The sequence below is a fragment of the Corvus moneduloides genome, chromosome 3, assembly GCF_009650955.1.
Source record: "Corvus moneduloides isolate bCorMon1 chromosome 3, bCorMon1.pri, whole genome shotgun sequence".
Classification (NCBI taxonomy): Eukaryota; Metazoa; Chordata; class Aves; order Passeriformes; family Corvidae; genus Corvus; species Corvus moneduloides.
In genome coordinates, this window is record NC_045478.1 from 76,227,383 (window position 1) to 76,245,237 (window position 17,855).

General features: G+C 41.6%; 1 protein-coding gene across 4 annotated transcripts; it reads right to left on the bottom strand.

Moving 5' to 3' along the window:
• Positions 1 to 63: 63 nt before the first annotated feature.
• On the bottom strand, positions 64 to 15,243 carry LGALS8 (galectin 8). Of its 4 annotated transcripts, XM_032102247.1 has the most exons (10): positions 15,128 to 15,243; positions 13,072 to 13,281; positions 9,198 to 9,286; positions 8,395 to 8,605; positions 7,628 to 7,744; positions 5,862 to 5,918; positions 5,762 to 5,788; positions 4,306 to 4,394; positions 1,794 to 1,959; positions 64 to 1,329 (listed from the first exon to the last, which is right to left on the bottom strand). In XM_032102247.1, exons 2-10 carry the CDS (start codon positions 13,183 to 13,185, stop codon positions 1,180 to 1,182), a joined length of 1,020 nt encoding a protein of 339 aa, XP_031958138.1. In that variant the 5' UTR covers positions 13,186 to 13,281; positions 15,128 to 15,243; the 3' UTR covers positions 64 to 1,179. The 4 variants fall into 4 exon arrangements, with proteins under 4 accessions (XP_031958138.1, XP_031958139.1, XP_031958140.1 ...); XM_032102248.1 differs by lacking the exon at positions 5,762 to 5,788; XM_032102249.1 differs by lacking the exon at positions 5,862 to 5,918 and having other exon boundaries at positions 15,128 to 15,242.
• Positions 15,244 to 17,855: the final 2,612 nt, after the last annotated feature.

The window sequence follows — 17,855 nt, forward strand, 5'->3', positions numbered from 1 at the left end:
CAATAAGCAAAACAAAATAGACCAAAAAGGGATCATAGCTACTTAACTACACTTGGAGAAAAGCAGAGTTCACATATGTTTTTATTGGTACTTTTTATACATTAAATCTGGTCATTTAAAGTCTTTCAGTGTACATCTTATTCTTGAAATTGCTTCAGTTTAGCAGTCTTAAGATATACAGGGACATCTTTCAGGTGTGTATTGATAAACAGTAGTAACTTATTTTTAAAAAGAATATAAAAAGACTGACATTTGTATGGAAAACTGAATAGGAACAGCTTATTTCACATATATAGTATTTTAATACAAGACTGAAAAAGGATTCATTCTCTAGTCCACTGCTGAGTAGTCAAGTGCCCTCTCAGCTGAAACCCTACCTGGACTATCTGGATTCACACATATTTTAAAAATGAAACCCACAAACATCTACTTCAGACCCTAAGGATTCTTAACCCAGTCAGGTGCCACTTCAGATCAAACAAGCTTTCAAAAGTTCACATAATTGAAACCAGCTAAATCACTTTGCCGCGTTTCACTTTGGAAAACTAAAAGGTAGAAATCTTGGGCCCTTGTAAGCAGGAGGTGACACAACCATAGGTGTCAGAGAATGTGCTATTGCAGCAGCAGGCTAAGAAATAAGATCAAACTCCTTGCCTTTTTCCAGAAGTTACAGGTCAACTGTTTGCCTAATCCAGCCTCACTGTAAAGGTTATAGGTGCTAACATAAATTAGGACACAGAAAATTACAATCCATAGCTCTATCTTAAATAAATAATGAACATCCCTTTTGAGGTGGATAACTGTATCTTTGGATCCTATTTCAGTCTCATTTCTACTTCACAAGATCGAATGTATGGTATTGAGGAATGCCAAAAAATAGTTAAACATACAGAGTGCAATTGTTACACACAGTATGATGCAGCATTTTCATATTGCTGGGTTCAATAATACAGGAGATTTATCTGAGCAAAACTTACTTAGCTTGCCAGGAAACTGTAAACTAGAGAAGGATTTAATCTTGCAGTTAGCATTTCTGGTACTTGCCTAACTCAGAGAGGCAAATGCAAAAGCCTAGATAGATTAAAGGCAGGCTCAGCACAAGTCAGCACCTGTTTGTACTTGACAAGGAGGCACTGTCATTAGAAGAGGTTAATTTCTTTTAGTACTCATTGAAAAGAACTACCAGCTCCTCACATCTAACAAATGAACATCTCCCGTGACTTCCACTATGTTGATCTTTTCAAGCTGTTTAAAACGATGCTTGTACTCCAGAGTGTGAACACCATTAACAGCAACTTTGAACTGGTAGGCATCACAGAAAATAATCAGCTGGAAAGCAAGAAGAGAAATAGTTAACATTTAAGCTCAAGTAAGATGTGAAAAACAATCTGATGACCTAGCCTAGACTTGGGTAAGACCTGTTTCTGTTACAGAGAATGTTTCATCCAAAAGCAACATTTAAAAACAAAAATGGAGCATCAATAAAATTCATAGAAGCATACAATAACTTAAGTTGCAAGGGACCTGTAAGAATCATCAAGTCCAACTCAATTTAATTTAAATTTCCTCTGAGCACAGGTTGAATTTTTGCAACTACTTCAAAAGAAAACTGTTATTAAATAAAGACAAATCTCTGCTCTCTACAGTCCCATTTAATCCTGAGTATTTTCAAGACATGAAATGCAGGAATAGCAGTTTTATTTAAATCTGTATTAGTAATAGGACATTTAAGCACCAATGCTAATCCGTTTGGCAGATTTTCCCGTTTGATGCTATGCTTCAGTTAATCTTACCTCAAAGTACATCCCCCGACTGAAAGGGAAGTTAGCAATTTCCTTTTCTTCTTCTCCCCAGCTGTCATGAAGGTAGGAGTTTCTTACAAAAACTTTATTTTTCATTCGGGGATTCAGATGTAAAGCAATGTCCTTTGAGTCACTTGGTCTCAGATTTATTGCAAAGCTGGAAGATATTTTTTTAAAGTTTACTGCACCAAGGGTTTACAGACATGACACAGCAGTCCATGCCATTTACCAAGTCCTTAGCCAATACTCGGGCTGCTTGGGAGCCAGGGCTGTGATTCACCTGAAGAACCGAGCAAGCAGCCAGCCAGCATGCACTGGTCTCCTTTGCACAGAAACCTTTGCTGGAGGCAACAAATGTAGGATATGACCCTGCTAGATCCACTTCATCACTCACAGCTTTCTGTTCCTGACTCTGCAACAAGCTGGGGAGCCAAGAGCTGCTCCCCTACTGCACTAGGAAGCAGCATTCTCACAGGAACATACGGAGCTGCCTGCTCCCACATCTCCTTCACTCAGGGAATGGAGAGTGAGAGGCTTTGTTTTACCTAAAGACATTGTATTCCTTCTGCCAACAAACTGGTTGAACTCTAAAGAAAAGTTCAAGGATTCTCTTCATATATTTAAGACTGGTGGGACACCATGCATACAAAATGCTATTCTGTAGGCAGCAAAGCTCTGCCCAGGCTGAGTGAATACTCTGCCATCTCAGACATGTCCACAAAACAGGGCTCCTAAAGGGGAGGGAGCTCTGCAGAAGGGTGATCAAAGGGAACAGTCATTCAAATTCAAATGAATGCTTCAACCTGTCACAAAAACCTTACTGCATTTGAAGAAAAAAATATTCCCTCCCCACTCAAATTAGCTCCAGCTGTCAGACTGTCGCCCTCTTTTGAGAATTGTTCAGTCCAGATAGGAAATATAGCAACACTTCCAAACTGTGAAGTTCTTTTTTTCACCAAGAAAAAGAAACATCTACAACTGTGTGAGCTGAGTGAAATACATGAAATAACTTATAAACTCTATATAAATACTTAGGTTTAAAAGCACAAACATAAAAAGCAGACAATCTGCAGTCCTTTAACAGCCAAAAGCCTCTTCATGCTTATAAGCATTTGAGCACATTCAGCACTTGAGCACATTCAGCACTTGAAAAGTGCTAATAAACTTTTCAAGCCAAAAGAAGGAAAAGAAATGCTACTCTCTAAGTATTTATTATCCTATTAAATCTGAAGTCCATCCAAACTTTGTGGATAAGGATTCCAGACCGTGGATTCCAGTATGAACTCCAAATGCTGTTCAGGGAAGAAATGTGCCCTGAGGAAGTATGAGTGCAATACACACACACGCACAATGTGAAAAGTATGCTTCTCATTTGCTTCATTTTAAGGCATGTTTTTGCAGAGCCAAAACCACCCTTCAAGTAAAGGGCATGCTGAAGCACAGACACTTGCTCAGCTCCATTTTGACTGTGTTATGCTCCCCTCCTCCCTGACCTTTATTTCATGCTTGGAAAATGTCTTCTTTGCAAGCCATTGTTGCCAATTTGCTATCAAAATTATTGCTCATATTTCCCTATCAGCTTTCATGGAATCACAGAATGGCCTGGGTTGGCAGGGACCTTAAAGACCATTTTGTTCCAACCCTCTGCTGTGAGCAGGGACACCTTTCACCAGACCTGGTTGCTCAGGGCCCTATCCAACCTGGCCCTAAACATGGCCACAGATGGGGCATCCACAATTTCTTTGGCACCCTGTTCCAATGTTGCACCACCCTCACAGTGGATTTCTTCTTCATATCTAACCTAAACCTACACCTATTCTCTTATAGGTGGAAGCCATTCCCCCTTGCCTGTCACTACATGCTCTTGCAAATAGCCTCTCTCCATTTTTCTTATAGGCTCCCTTCACGTACTGGAAAGCCACAATTAGGTGTCCTCGAAGTACTTTTTTTCCCAGGCTGAAAAATCCCAATTTTCTTAGCTTTTTTTCTTAGGAGAGGTGCTCCATCCTTCTAATCACTCAGTTCATCACTCAGTTATTTTTAGTTAGGCACCATCATGCTTATACCAAGGAGATTTTCAGAGAAATATTGTAACACACAGCATTTGAGCACACCAGCAACTCACCTCACTTCTGTATCACCTATTTGTGCCAGTTCCCTTACTCTTGGGTCTCTTTAGAATAAAAGCTGTCTCTGTACAGTACATTTGCTCACACTTCCTGCACAATAGAAAGCCCTGAACAAACACACAAATTTGTGAATGACACAGATTTAGTAGGTAAGACACTCAGGTTTTACCTTCACTTTTCACAATGGAGCTGCTCTTTTAAGTCCTCTCTAAAGCGGTATCCTGCTGGTTCCTGAGGAAACTGCATTGAAGTTTCAGATGATACCAGATGCAAAGTTGCAAGTGAGTAAAGATATATAGAGGCAATGGAAAAGCCTACTCATTCTCAAGAATACCTCAGTTAAATAACAGAAAAAACCCACCAGTAACACATACCTCTTTGGGTTTTTATCAACTTCTCCTTTGATGGCAATTGTGCATCCTGGACGAAGCGGAGTATCAAGCTTCCCAACATAAGGAACACCCTGGAAGTACATCCCCAGTAAAAATTTTGACTGTGACTTACTTTTTTCAACATACAAGCTGGGCTTTACTACGGCAGGACGAAATCTGGCATACAATTGCAAATCTGCACTTACAGCTGAATTTATTCCTACCAGCATATTGAGGGATCCTAACACTATAGTGGAAAACTTACACTGAGATAAATACATCAGTGTTTTGAGCTTTAATTTAGACTACCACCTTGGGTTCAAAACATTATTTACAACTACTTCTGACACCATTAACAGTGGAAGGAGGGGAAGAAGGGGAAAGAAAAAAAAGAAAAAAAGTAAGCATGAAACTCCCTGTAATAGTTTAAATTCCTATCACATAATTATTCGGATTATACCTGACTTCTCATCTCTAAAAGTATCAGTTTTGCTTTCAAGAGTAAGGCTCATGCTAACGTGTGTTGTTGTCCCATGGTTGCATAAGTACTAAAAGTAGGGTCACTAAGTGTTCTGTCCTGGCAGCAGTTCATAATGATAGTACAAGTATTTTATTCATCTTATTTTTTCATTGTATTAGAAGTTATTTTTATCAGGGAAAAGAAGGGAATAGAGAAGCACTTCGCTTTCATGTTTTTGCTGAAATCCACCACTTACAATACTGCATGTTATTTGGTTTTGAAAAAAAGACTGAAGAAGGCAGGCTGTCAAGTGACAAAGCATCTAAAATTATGGTACTCGCTGCAACTTCACCTTCTCCACAAATTCTATTTGTATATATTCCTGGATTTCAACCCCTTCTCAGTTTGAGTGTGGTCCTTACTCCAGTGTGGATACAGTCCACCTGCACACATTTTTGCAAAAAGATGAGCACTCACTCCACCTATACCACATTATATGCTATATGCATGTTAGCTGGGTGCAAGTTTCCACCCCTAAGGTTAAGGTTAATCCAGCTACCTAAAGTGTACACAAGGATCTGTTAGCAAGAAGAAGATGTAGCACACAGGTTCCAAGACACACGTTACCATAATATGACTGCAGAATACTTTTGCTTTGCAGGTACTCCCTAAGGCAGAGGAAACAAAGCATGCTTATCTGAAAAAAAAGTTTTGAATGTGACTTGGTCCTTTAAAACTTCAGGTGCTTCACTCTTTATTTCTTTATGGTTGTGGATGCTGTGTTTATCTTTTGGGTTTTCTAAATGATTTAACAACACTCTCATTTGTACTACCAGCAGAGAAGAGGATAACCCTTTACAAAATCTCACTGATGATCTTTCTCCAGTTGACTCTCAATTCCTTTTTTCTTGTCTTCTGTGCATGTCTTTTTATGAATAACTGAGGTATTTTTTATTTTTTTTACTCCACATTTGCCACAAATCTACAGGAGACACTTACCAATTGCGAACCATTTGGCATTTCCCCCTACAAAAGAAGAACATTATCTAGCTTATCAGACAACAGGGAGATTCATTCAACCTTTTACAAACATACGTACATTTTCTGTGCTTATCTTTGTTACTCCTAGAGATGATGGCTGAGAGCCTTGTAAAGACTGCAGAGAGAGAGATATTTAGGTGTCATTGCTAACATCATCTTTAACATATTGGTTTAGAACAATGTAAGGATCATCATGTTGAATCATGAACTGTTAAGATGATAATCTAGGGCTATGTTAATGAAAAAGATAGCCTACAAACCCCTACAAACTACAGAAAAGTTCTGAAGATCAATTGCTGAAGCCAAATCTCTGGAGATTTCTGAAGATCGCCTCATTACAGTTTGAACCTTTATTTAACAGTTCGGACTACTGTCAAGCCCTCAGCATCTGAGGGTACCCACAGAGTTTTCCTTGCTGGGATAGAAATACCAGTATGGCAGGTCCACACAGGGATTCTTGGGATTCTAAGCAGCCCCCTACATCCTTGTCCCTTTCTATGGGAAGGACAGATGAGCAACATGGCCATGCAGAGACAGTTCCAGCTAGCCTACCAGACTGTGTCCTCAGGTTGTTTATTTCAATATAAACCTCAAATCTCCTCCTCAGAAAACTAAGAGGAAAGAATCACCTTTCTCCATTCCTTTCTTCCACAAAGGATAGAGCATCAGCAGCCACATATTAAACCAAGTGTACATTTTGTGCCTGGGTCAGAAACCAACCTAGAGCACCTGCTTGCCCTCAAGCACTTCTTGGAGTCAGTCCTCCAAGATCAGGATGCAGACAGCTTTTGCAGGAATATTATTCTGGCAACATGCTCAAGGCCAAGTGATGGGACCCATGAAAGTCTGTTTACAGGCTTTGCAGATGATCTTTAAACATAGTAGACCTATGTTTAAAGCTTAGACTTCATTATGTTCAGCTTTGCCTCCTACCAAAACAATTATTAGTCTGCTGACCTGAGTTAGACCTGATATTTGGCAGCAAGAGCCAAAAGCTTTGCCCACAATGTAGTGAAGATGGAGCAGAACAGACATAGAATATTCAACAGGAGTAGATAGGCTACCTTAGTGAGAGGCAGAAAAGGGAAAAGGCATTCACATTCTGTATCTCCCTGGAATTTATCACCTCCAGTTTCTGGTCTAAAAGTCTAATTCTTCAGAACAAAAGGATCTCTCCTTCTTTCCAGGGAAAAACTCCCTGTTGGTTTACTATCAGTAGCAGAGCTGGCAGCTGAGAGGAGGCACAGCACAGACTTCACTTCAAATTCACTGCAGTTTGGTCCATGTACAAGTCAAGCTACAAAGTCTGAGAAAGAATACCTCTTCTTATCCCCATAAATGTACACTTCTGACTTCAATCAACAAACCAGTCGGTTTAGCAGGAAAAACAGGTCTATGTGCACAAGGAGTTCCAGCTGTCACTGATCTTGGCATTTCAATGCCAAGCAACAAGCTACAGCCATGGCTAAACTTGTCACTTAGAAGCACTGAATACTCAAGAGTTCATTCTGGAGCCTCTGCAATATTTGAAAAGTCTAATCCACTCCTAGACTAAGTATCCAATCAATTCTTATACCATCTGTCCTGTTAACTTTGTAAGCTGTAAACTTTAGTCACTTTCCTGCCCCTAGCTGCAAGACTGAAACAGGAAGACAGAAATCCTCATGAGACTCACATGCTGAAATGTGGGGAAACCAAAATCTCCTTACTAAAATTAGACTGTTTTGCTGCTTCTTCTTCCTTCCTTTTCACCACAAATCCTACTATGCAGTTTAGCAGGACAGAGAAAAGGAATCAAACAAGTCAGCTCTCTATACAACTTACCTTAGAAACAAACTCTATGGTTTTGATCTGCACCTTGCCATATATTCCAAGAGTATCTATTTTTTCAAGGCTAATTCTGTGGTTGTAGAGCACCAAGTGCTTTTTGTTTACCATCACCTAAAGAGACAAGAAACAAAACAGAAAAACTGTATTAAACATACACTACACCAGCCAGGTATCAAACTGGATGCACACGTCTCCGGTTTACACTGGTTTGGTACAGAAGCAACTCCATGAGTGTCCTAGAAATATCAGATCAACTAAGTTCAGCTCATCCGTGATTCAGTCTCTCTCTCCATCACTGTAAGGGAGATTTATTTGCCTACACTAAAATTTTCGTTTCACACCTTTGTTTCTAACACCTGGTCATTTACCAGTGTGGTATTACCAATGTAATAGAATCCGTTATTGCAGTCTAAGAGCAAGACAAATACACCTCACATGTCCCCTCCAAGAGGACTGTCCTACACTAGTCACAGAAGAGGTTTATCCCAAGATTAGCCCTTTGCACCTACAGAGGGAAGGGTGGAGCAGCCATTAGTCATGGCAGGAAGCTACTTGCCTACTCATCCAATTTAGAGGGAAGCAATACAAAATTAAAGGTCTGATTTAATTACCACCTCTTTAAAGAAAAGCTCTAAACTTTTCTGTAGTGAGACTATACCTAGGTAACAGAGACACCTAGACCTCCCATATTTATTTCAATTATACAAAATACCTTTATTTTATTGGCCTGACAACCGGATGTAGATGAAGAAGCGACCCACCTGGAATTTATCCTTTAAAATCATGATGACAATCTCAAATGACTTTCCTTTTTCAAAGGGCATCTCATAAGTGATCTCCTCCCAGCCCCACTTCTCCCTCTCCAGTGTGTTGCAAACAATGCAGCCAGACCTTTTGAAGCGGGGGTTGAAATGGAATGCCACGTCAGCTCGAGGCTTTATGCTGCTGCCACACTGTAAATCCACCTGGAACCTAATCATAAAAATCAGAGAAACCACATTCAGCTCAGTCTCTCAAGAACTCACCTAAAAGCTCGGTACATTTGTGTTTTACTGTGGAGCCTCAGAACAGGCAGATACAGTGAATGTCATTGGATAAGAAAAAATCCCCAAACAAACATTTGTCCTCCTCTCTTCCTACCTATTTGTGAAAGGTTCTCCCATGATTTAGTGCAGTGAATATAAATGTTTAAGTATTTATTTAATGGTCATCATTCATATCATGTAAACTCTTCACTGTGTTCACTACCTTCCCTCCCATCACCTTCAGCAGAATATATCAAATGAACCTCAGATAAAGTCAGGGAACAGAACCCCCTCACTGGGTACAAGCACTAGTCCATACCTCCTTAGCCCAGTTTAAGTTAATTCCTACATACTACACATTCAGTTATCAATTTTTTTAGTCTCAGATAACCCTTTAAGCCTGCATTCAATCTGATGCTATCACAAGGCTTTAGATCAAGCCTTTGTGCACCATCCTAAGTAGAACCCCTGGAAACATTTTATCCATTACATTCTTGCTCACATGGTGACACTGCTAAACATGACACCATAGCCACTACCTGTCTGCATCATCAGGAACAGTCCCATGTATCACAATCAGCTCTCCAGGAACAAGGCCACCATGTATCGTCCCAACATATGGAATGGCCTGGAAAAGGGAAGGACAAAAAAAGAAGAAAAAATTATTCCAATACCATTTTGTGATGGAGGCGAAAAAACCCAAATTAGTTTAAAAATTAGTATTCTAATCCTTAATTATACGATAATCTAGAACATTAAAAGAAACACAACCAGCTTTTAATATAAAAGAAACCACAACAGGAAGGGGAAATCTGGCATATGTTCCCCTATGAAAACCAAGCTTTTCAGATCAAATTAAAATTTCCATCCTCCATTCCCAGCTCTCAAATGAAGAGTCGTAATATGTTATTGCCTCACTATTCACAGAGCATAAGGAGGATTCACATCAAATTAGGTCGTTCTCAAGGGCTGGCTATTATCAGCCCCTTCCTGGTACCAGGAGGCAATTTCCACAACCCTCCTGACCCCAGACTACAGGAGCTGCCTTTTTGCTTGTTCTTGCTCCATTATGGAAAACAGTAATAGGAAGACTATGTCACAGAATGTCTTCTTAGTAAAACTTAAGCAAACACAACAAAATACCTCATCTTGATCAGCTAAGAACTGCAAAGTGCACTGAAATAGCCCCGTTCAGGAGTCTGGGACTGTATGTTGTCTACAGTATGCAGTCTGGCTCAAAGCCTCACTATCTTTTCTTCCTTATCAATAGCTAGAGAAGGTAGCATATGGATGTTACACTGAACTGAAATGGCAGCATGGTGAGAGTTGTTAAGCCATTGGGAGGGATATGCCAGTTAAGACCCTGGCACAGCTCACTGGCAAAGACTCAGACATGCTGACAGAAGCCCTACTCTGGTCATCCAGCATTTCAGGAAATGGAAAGGGATGGGAAGCATTTTAACATTAAACCGTGGAAGTTCCCAGGTGTCTAGCCCAAAAGCAAAGCAGTAAGTCTGCATCTCATCACATGTGCTTCAGATTGAAAAAGGAAGTAAATGGTAGAAAATGTTGCATTTGCTCTGGTTAACAGACAGGAAATTTTGCCAAGGTTGGTTTTGGTAGTTTGTAAGATTTTAGGATACCTTTGAAATGAAACAGCAATTGCAAACAAGAGTCCCAGTAACTTAACAACAAAAACAATGAACACATTGGAAATACTACTCTTGAATGGAATACTGGACTATAAAATGACAAGTTGAGATTATTTTAAAAATATATAGATCATTGCATGAAACAGGCAGATATGAAAAGGATGTGTGTTTGCTGACACATACTCTTGGTAATCTGTGAGGAAAAGGGAAAGACAGCAAAAATTGTCTAAACCCAGAGTGTTGATCATTTCTGCCAGTAGATACACATCCTTTTCTGCCCGCTCTCCACTTCCCTTCTCAGCTACCCACCCACTGCATAAAACCTAATTCAGAGTCATCTTCTACATCAGGAAAAAAAAATAGAACTTGCTTCTCAAGAAAATTGTCAGGTTGTTTTAATTCTCATCATTTTTATTGGCTTTAGCAGGTGCAGTAGAAGAGGACCAAAATGTAAATTGAGTGTTAAATGTGAAAGAAAAATTAAATCCCTTTGCTTACTGGTAGTGGTTTGGTTCCTTAAAACACAAGCTGCACACCCAGAAGATAATTTTTATTCAACTAAGAACAATAATAATAAAAAAGAAAAAGTGTATCTTGATTGTTCTCATTTTTACACTCTGCTCCTGAGGGGCAGTAGCTCTATTGCAATAAAGTAGTAAGTTACTGATTCAGTCTCCAAAGACAAATCAAAGAAACACACACAGGTCAGGGATACTGGGACTCAACCACTTTAGTGAAGCAAAGTTCTTTCTATACTCCTGAAAAGGAACTGTGGCAAAAGCACTTCTTTATATTCAAAAGGATGCATTTATTTAAAAGAAAAGGTGGCACATCAGCTCTTCAGAAGCTCAGATGTGGAATCCAGAAGACCATATTAGAGCATTTTCTGGGTGCAATACTATAGACTTAATGAGACTTTGTCATCACAGAATGTGCCTGTAATTTCCTCATGTCTCAAGATGCTCTTCTACTTTTTCCTCCGTTATTAAGAATAATGCTTGTCACATGACATGATCTACTGTCATCCTGTCTTTCTTCCAGATCGCCAAAACTTAGCTCTAAAGCCAACTGGTCAATGTCAACTGAGTTTGAGAGGTCTCAAAAATTATGTTCTTCCTAAAAGAAAATGCCAATTTTCATAAAACAAGAGGGCAGTTTATAGTCTTACAGAGGAAAGGACTGTGATAACAGCTTTTATCCAGCATGCTGGGCATCAGACAGCTACCCCACCGGATGGGACATTACATCATTTCTTGTTAGATGGGTGACATAAAGGGCATAAAGAGGAAAGCAGATTTTCTGGATGCTTGAGAACAGTAGAGTAATGAAGAAATACATCTCAGTCTCAAACCTGTAATAAAGCTCTGAAGTTTTGCTGCTAATGGAACAATGTACTGAAACAATGACATTTTCATAGCCTCCCCTGCTACAGAAGGGCGGAGGTTCTGGTCTCTCTAGCCCAATGCCTTGCTCAGAGCAAAGTCAGATAGAGCAGGTTGCTCACTGCCTTGTCTGGAGACTGCCCTGAGGTCATCAGCACAATGCCTCCATATTACAATCCCAAATACTCATTCTTTTTCCCCACAACAGGCTCTTGATCCCTAAGCTCTAGTTGAATTCTCCTGCTAAGTCTTTTAACTCATCATACTCATCAATCCCCTTGCAGCCACACAATTTTGCTGGACTCTTAGTCTCTCTCTTACACTACTCATTTGTCCTAAACATCTCCTAATCCTTCTTTTCACATCTCCTCTCCCACCAAGATCTCCATCTACCAACTTCCATCCTCTCTTTCCTTTCACACGTCTGTCCTTCCACCTTCTGGTTAATCATACAGCCTTCCTTCCTCTTCCAGCTGGGTTCTTGTGAAGGAGGTTGAAACTATTCCCCCATCATCCCTAACTCTATCCACTTTGCAAGCAGTGACCATATACTGGGAATAAACAATCAGATTCATTGAGGGCCCAAGAGTGTGACAGTGCAAAGCTGCAACAGACAAGAAGTCCTGTGCATGTCTCTGTTACTGTACATTCCCCACGAATACTTTACAGATTTTAGTATTTTTAAAGGGGTCTAGCACAGAATGATAAAAAAGCTACTTCCTGCAGGTTCAAATGAACTACTTTTTTTAAGATACAACAAAAAACACAGCTCCAGGTCACCCCTTTAGGGTAAGCCAAAGTCAGGCTGCTGTCACAGATCATGAGAATGATAGAACTTTTCAGAGAAAGTTTCCAGACTCTGAGCTAGGCAAACAACATTCTGTCAAATGAAGTCTTTGCAATTGCTGAACCATGTCAGCTCAAGTCTTCCATAGAAAACAGAATTTATTAAAAATTAAGATATGAACTATGAAAAAAGATTCCAAGCTTAGTTGTTCAGACTGAAGTTACAGGCACCACAAAATAAACACTTTGTGAGACGTACCAGGCACCACCCATGTTTACAGAGAATTAGGAGTGAAAACACTTCTTATCATACTTTCACTTTCCAGCACATCTATGTAAGCTGCACATGAAAGAGGATTATCCTCCAAGGCTGACAGAACGTCTGTCCTTTTTTGGAAGTCCTGTCCATTTGCTTATAGCACAACTTCTAAACACCATCAGCTCTTCGTGTCACCTGTGACATTCTCCCTCAAACACCTGAGCGATGAAGAGCTCTCAGTAGCATCCCTCACTGTGCAAAACAGTACTATTGACACAAAAGAGCAAAGTCCCATTTCCCAAGGGAGGCATTGTTAACAGGACAGAGGAGTTACCGGGTTACTGATTGTCTTCTGTGATGTATCCAAAGGCAGTTTACAGATTTCTTTCTGTGGTGTATCCAAGGTCAGTTTACGCATTTCCTGCTGTGCTGCACCCAAGGATGTCATCTTCCCTCCTCCAGCTGAAGTCTGTCAGTTCTGTGTGGCCACTGCTGGAGTGTATTTAAAGAACTCACTGATCAGGCAACACCAAAGGAGGGATCCCTTCGAAAAAAACCCAAAAATTTTAATTAAAGAGAAACATGGTGACACAACATGAAGTGAAACCCTCCAAGGTACAACTATAAATACCACAAGAAATGATGCAAACATCTTTCCAGTAAATCTGCTGGAGTTTTGAAATATGAAATTAAAAGGCTTGCTTAAAGCACTAAAATGCCACACTGGTAAACAATGTAATCAGCAGCATGCTATCCCCAGATTTCCCATGGCAGACAAGCCTCAGTGGCTGACCTTGCCTTTTCCAGCTTTGTCTTACATAAAGTTAAGAAATACTAGGCAAAGAGAAACAGAGGGTGTTTTATATTTCTTCTTCCAACACATAAAATCCCTGAACACCACAAGTAATTGCAGGAGTTTGTAAAACTTGAATTAAATGCGCAACATTAATAAGAAATAAAGCTTGTGAGTATACTCAGCTATACTGCAACTTTTTTAGCAAATCCTTTAACGAAGTGACCAAAATTCAGGGCCCAATAGAAACTACTAAGTATAATTTCTGGCTTATTCTGGAGAAACAAGGTAGCATGTAAGCTGTGTGGTGATGACAGGCAAACAGGGAAAAAGTCAAAGGTGAGGGCTCTAGCAGCATTACTGTGTGACAACAGCAGGCAATGTCAGAAAGAAGAAAAAAAACCAGAAAAAACTCCGAAACAACACAAAACCAAAACCCCAAAGGTCTGTGGCCTGTTCCACAGGGGTTAATCTTCTGCAGTGATTAAACAACAGTGGTCCATTTTGCAATATCTGGCTTATCTTGTTGGAGATTTGGACTAGATGGGTATTAACTCACCCACTTAAGACCAGTATCTAGAATACAATCCAGAGAACATGAGGTGCCAACACTTTACAACTATTTTGTCCTTTGATCTTCTCATGGGACATTACCATTAATTCACTTTTGCCTGTGCACGCAAATTTTATTGATTTCATTTTTTTAAGGAGAAAATAAAGACCAAAGCAAACAATAATTTTGCCTTTACACTGTGAAGTCCAACAACAGACCCCACGAAAATGAAACCTACAACCCAGCAGCCTGCTATCTGAACTTTCTGGGTGCGCAACAGCAATCTAGATCCTGCTAGGAGAGGATCCTGGCACAGGATCTTGGCAAGCCAGGTGGCACTGTGACAAAGTGATGAGTTAAGGGTTTTCTTGTTTGCCTATTAGTATTTTATTGACAAGGTCACAATAATGAAGGAAAGCTGCAAGTCAGGCTCTGTTTGTCAAAAGCAGGACAGGGAACTCCTGTATTCTTCTGTCAGAGGAACCACTATCAGTGTAGGTGTTACAGCAAATCTGCAACACGGCAAGTTAAGGTTCCCTGAGTGTGCTTTGAGAACTGAGATACGTAGGCTGCCCTGTTATCTCACACACTGCAGGGGCTGGAAATATCTTCCACAGACACACAGGAAACTGTAGAGGCCAAAAACCAGCTATTATGCTTCCCACTGGGACACAGAGAAAATGTGTCCTTCATGAGCTACCTCCATGAGGGTAACTCCGGCCAGTCCTTACAATCAAAGCGAGATTTTGCACCAACGCGAACAAGGCTTCTGCGAAGAGAATTACCGAGATGCCTTCTGGATATCTGCAAGCAATTAAAGTACAAAACACCGGCGGTGTCCCCCCATCCCCCGCTATAACCCCAACACTCCCAAACACTGGAAGGACACAGGATCACTTTCACCAAGCAACCTCGGCCACTTCAGTTTTACAACGACCCGAGGCATTCTCGGCTCCCCAGAGCCCCGTCGGGAGCAGCCCCTCTCCCCGACACGCACCGGGGCGGGAAGGGGCGCGTCCCTGCATTCTCCGCTCCCTCTCTTACCTGCAGGAAGCACCGCAGCGATCAGCAGCGCCCGCACAGCCGCGGGACGCACCCGCCCGGCGCCGCCATCGCCTCCGCTCCTGGCCCGGCCCCGGCCCGTCCCTCACGGCGGCTTCCGGCCCACGGTGACCTCCCCGCGGCCCCGCCCGCGCGGGGGCGGTCCCGGCGCCTCCTCCTGCAGCGGGCGGGGTGGGACTGACTCGGGAGGGCCCGGCCGCCGCGTGCCCTTGGGGCTGGGATTACGCCTTGGGAAGTAAATGCGGCTCTTTCCCCTGCGAGCCCTTCCCTTCCTCTGTGTCGTGCTTCCTCTGAAGGTCCCTTGTTGCAAGCCCAACCCCATCTCGTGACAACACACAACTCACACAGAATCACAGAATTGTTACGTTCTTTCCAACCCTCTGGTGATCATCAAGTCCAACCCCTCTGCCAAGGCAGGGTCACCTCGAGCAGGTGACACAGGAATGCATCCAGGTGGGTTTTGAATGTCTCCAGACAGGGCATGACCTCCCTGGACAGCCTGTTCCAATGCTGTGCCACCCTCAACATAAAGAAGCTCTCCCTCATGTTCTTGTGTTTCAGTTTATGGGCATTGCTCCATGCCCTGTCACTGGGCATCACTGAAGGGAGTCTGGCACCATCCTCTTGAAACCCACCTTTGAGATATTTATGTGCATTAATGAGCTTCCCTCTCAGCCTCCTCCAGACTAAACAGGCCCAGCTCCCACAGTCTCTCCCCGTAAGAGACACTCCAGACCCCAAATCATCTTTGTGACCTCTGCTGGACCTTCTCCAGGAGCTCCTTGTCGTTGTCGCCTTGTACTGAGGCGCCCAGAACTGCACCCAGCACTTCAAATGTGGCCTCTCTAGGGTGGAGTAGAGGGGCAGGATCACCTCCCTCGACCTGCTGGCCAGTCTTCCCAATGCACCCCTCTGCAAGCTGCTCCCTAGTAGGTCACCCCTCAGCCTGTGCTGGTACTTGGGATTATTCCTCCCCAGGAATAATGCCAAGGTACTTGCCCTGGTTGTACCTCCTTAGGTTTCTCTCCACTCAATTCTCCAGGCTCTCCAGTGACCCGTGATGACCATGGTCATTTCTGTGACCAGACCCAAACACAGTTTCAAAGTTCACACTGAGTAATGTGCTGCCCCAGGACCTTTGTGTTTCTGAAACCTGGAAATCTTACACCCAACTCAATCTTAAAATCACCACCACATGGCTGTGCTTCCATCCTTCTCTTCCCTCGCGGGCCCCACTAAGAGTGATTTTGGCAGTTTTGGTCCAGTAAGCAGGAAGGGCAACGAAGTCCCTTGAGGTTTTAGAGGTCATGATGTATAGCGACAGTCTACTTCAAATTCCCCCTGTTAATATGCTGGATGGGGAAAACATGAGCACAAAAATAAAGAATGCAATATAAAAGGCTCACAAGCTTAAATCACCATGTCCTATTCGATTAAAGGCATTCAGTATTTCTTTGCCATGCAAAAAGCAGTGTAGGTGGCTATAACCAAGTTAGAATGGCATTCAGCCCCTTGTCACAAAGACCACTACAGTATCTTAGCTAGATAATATCCAGTCTTCTATTCTACAATTAACCAACACAAAAGCCCCATCTTAAATCATATCTACTTGCTCGAGTTCTGCTGATAGTTGTAGGATTGCTGCTTTAAAGGGTACATCAGCTTAGCTTATGAGATTTGAAGGATTAATTCACAGAAAGGTATGATAACACTTCTTTTGAGGAGAACTGCAGAAATGAGGTACTCAGATAAAAGAGCAGCAAAGCAGATTGCCTGGGGAAAGATACCGTAGAATCATGCATGGTTGTGAGGACTGACAATTCTTGCGTGTAGTCAGGTGCTAGCAAAAAACCTGCTATTCAACTGTTCTGCATAATTCCACAGCACTACTTAAAAAGAGAACAGATAAAAGATCCTGAGCCTGAACTACCACTTAATTTTTCTTTGAAGCTATTTTTCCAGGCACTCTAGTTGAAAGAGTAGAACACTTTGATAAAACCAGACTGACAAAAGTAAATGAAATACACTCAATTGTCAGTATTAGGCTGCAACCTCAAAGCAGGTTTGAAAGTTCAGTTCAAACAGCAAAGACAGAAAATATGCTGAAAGCTTGGAATAAAAAATATGATGCTGAAAGGAGGAATAATAAGTGGAAGTGTTTCTAGAACCACAGAAAATAAAGTTTTACCACTTTACTAATTCTTGGCTCAGGGCTCTTTTACTTTTGGGAAGAAATAATCCAAAGGAAACACTGTGATTTGAATTATGCACCAGTTCTTTACTGAAGCAGAACAGCTGTTTTATTAACATGATTTTAGGCTGAGTCATAGGCAGTTTACGAAATTTGCAGGAAAGTCCCTATTTCAGCTCCCAGACCTGATGCAGCATTGACAATGAGTCGGTTGGGTTACAGCTTCTGCAGCTTTGCACCACACTGCTGTTGCTTTGTTCACAGACTGTCACTCACCTGCTGATTTCTTGTAACTGCTATTTTAGCACCATTTACTAATGGCAGTCCTGACAGCAAATAGCAAAGTCTTCCCTTATTTCCACAGTCCAAGTCCTAATTCAGGCTTTTTCTTTTAAAGCTACAATTTAATGTGCACTCAACCGTTGCTGGGACTACGTGTAATCCTGTCAGCAGAGACTTCTCATGTTCCAGCAGAATTTTGCTTGCTGGAAAAATAGAAATGCTTTGTCAAGACAGATG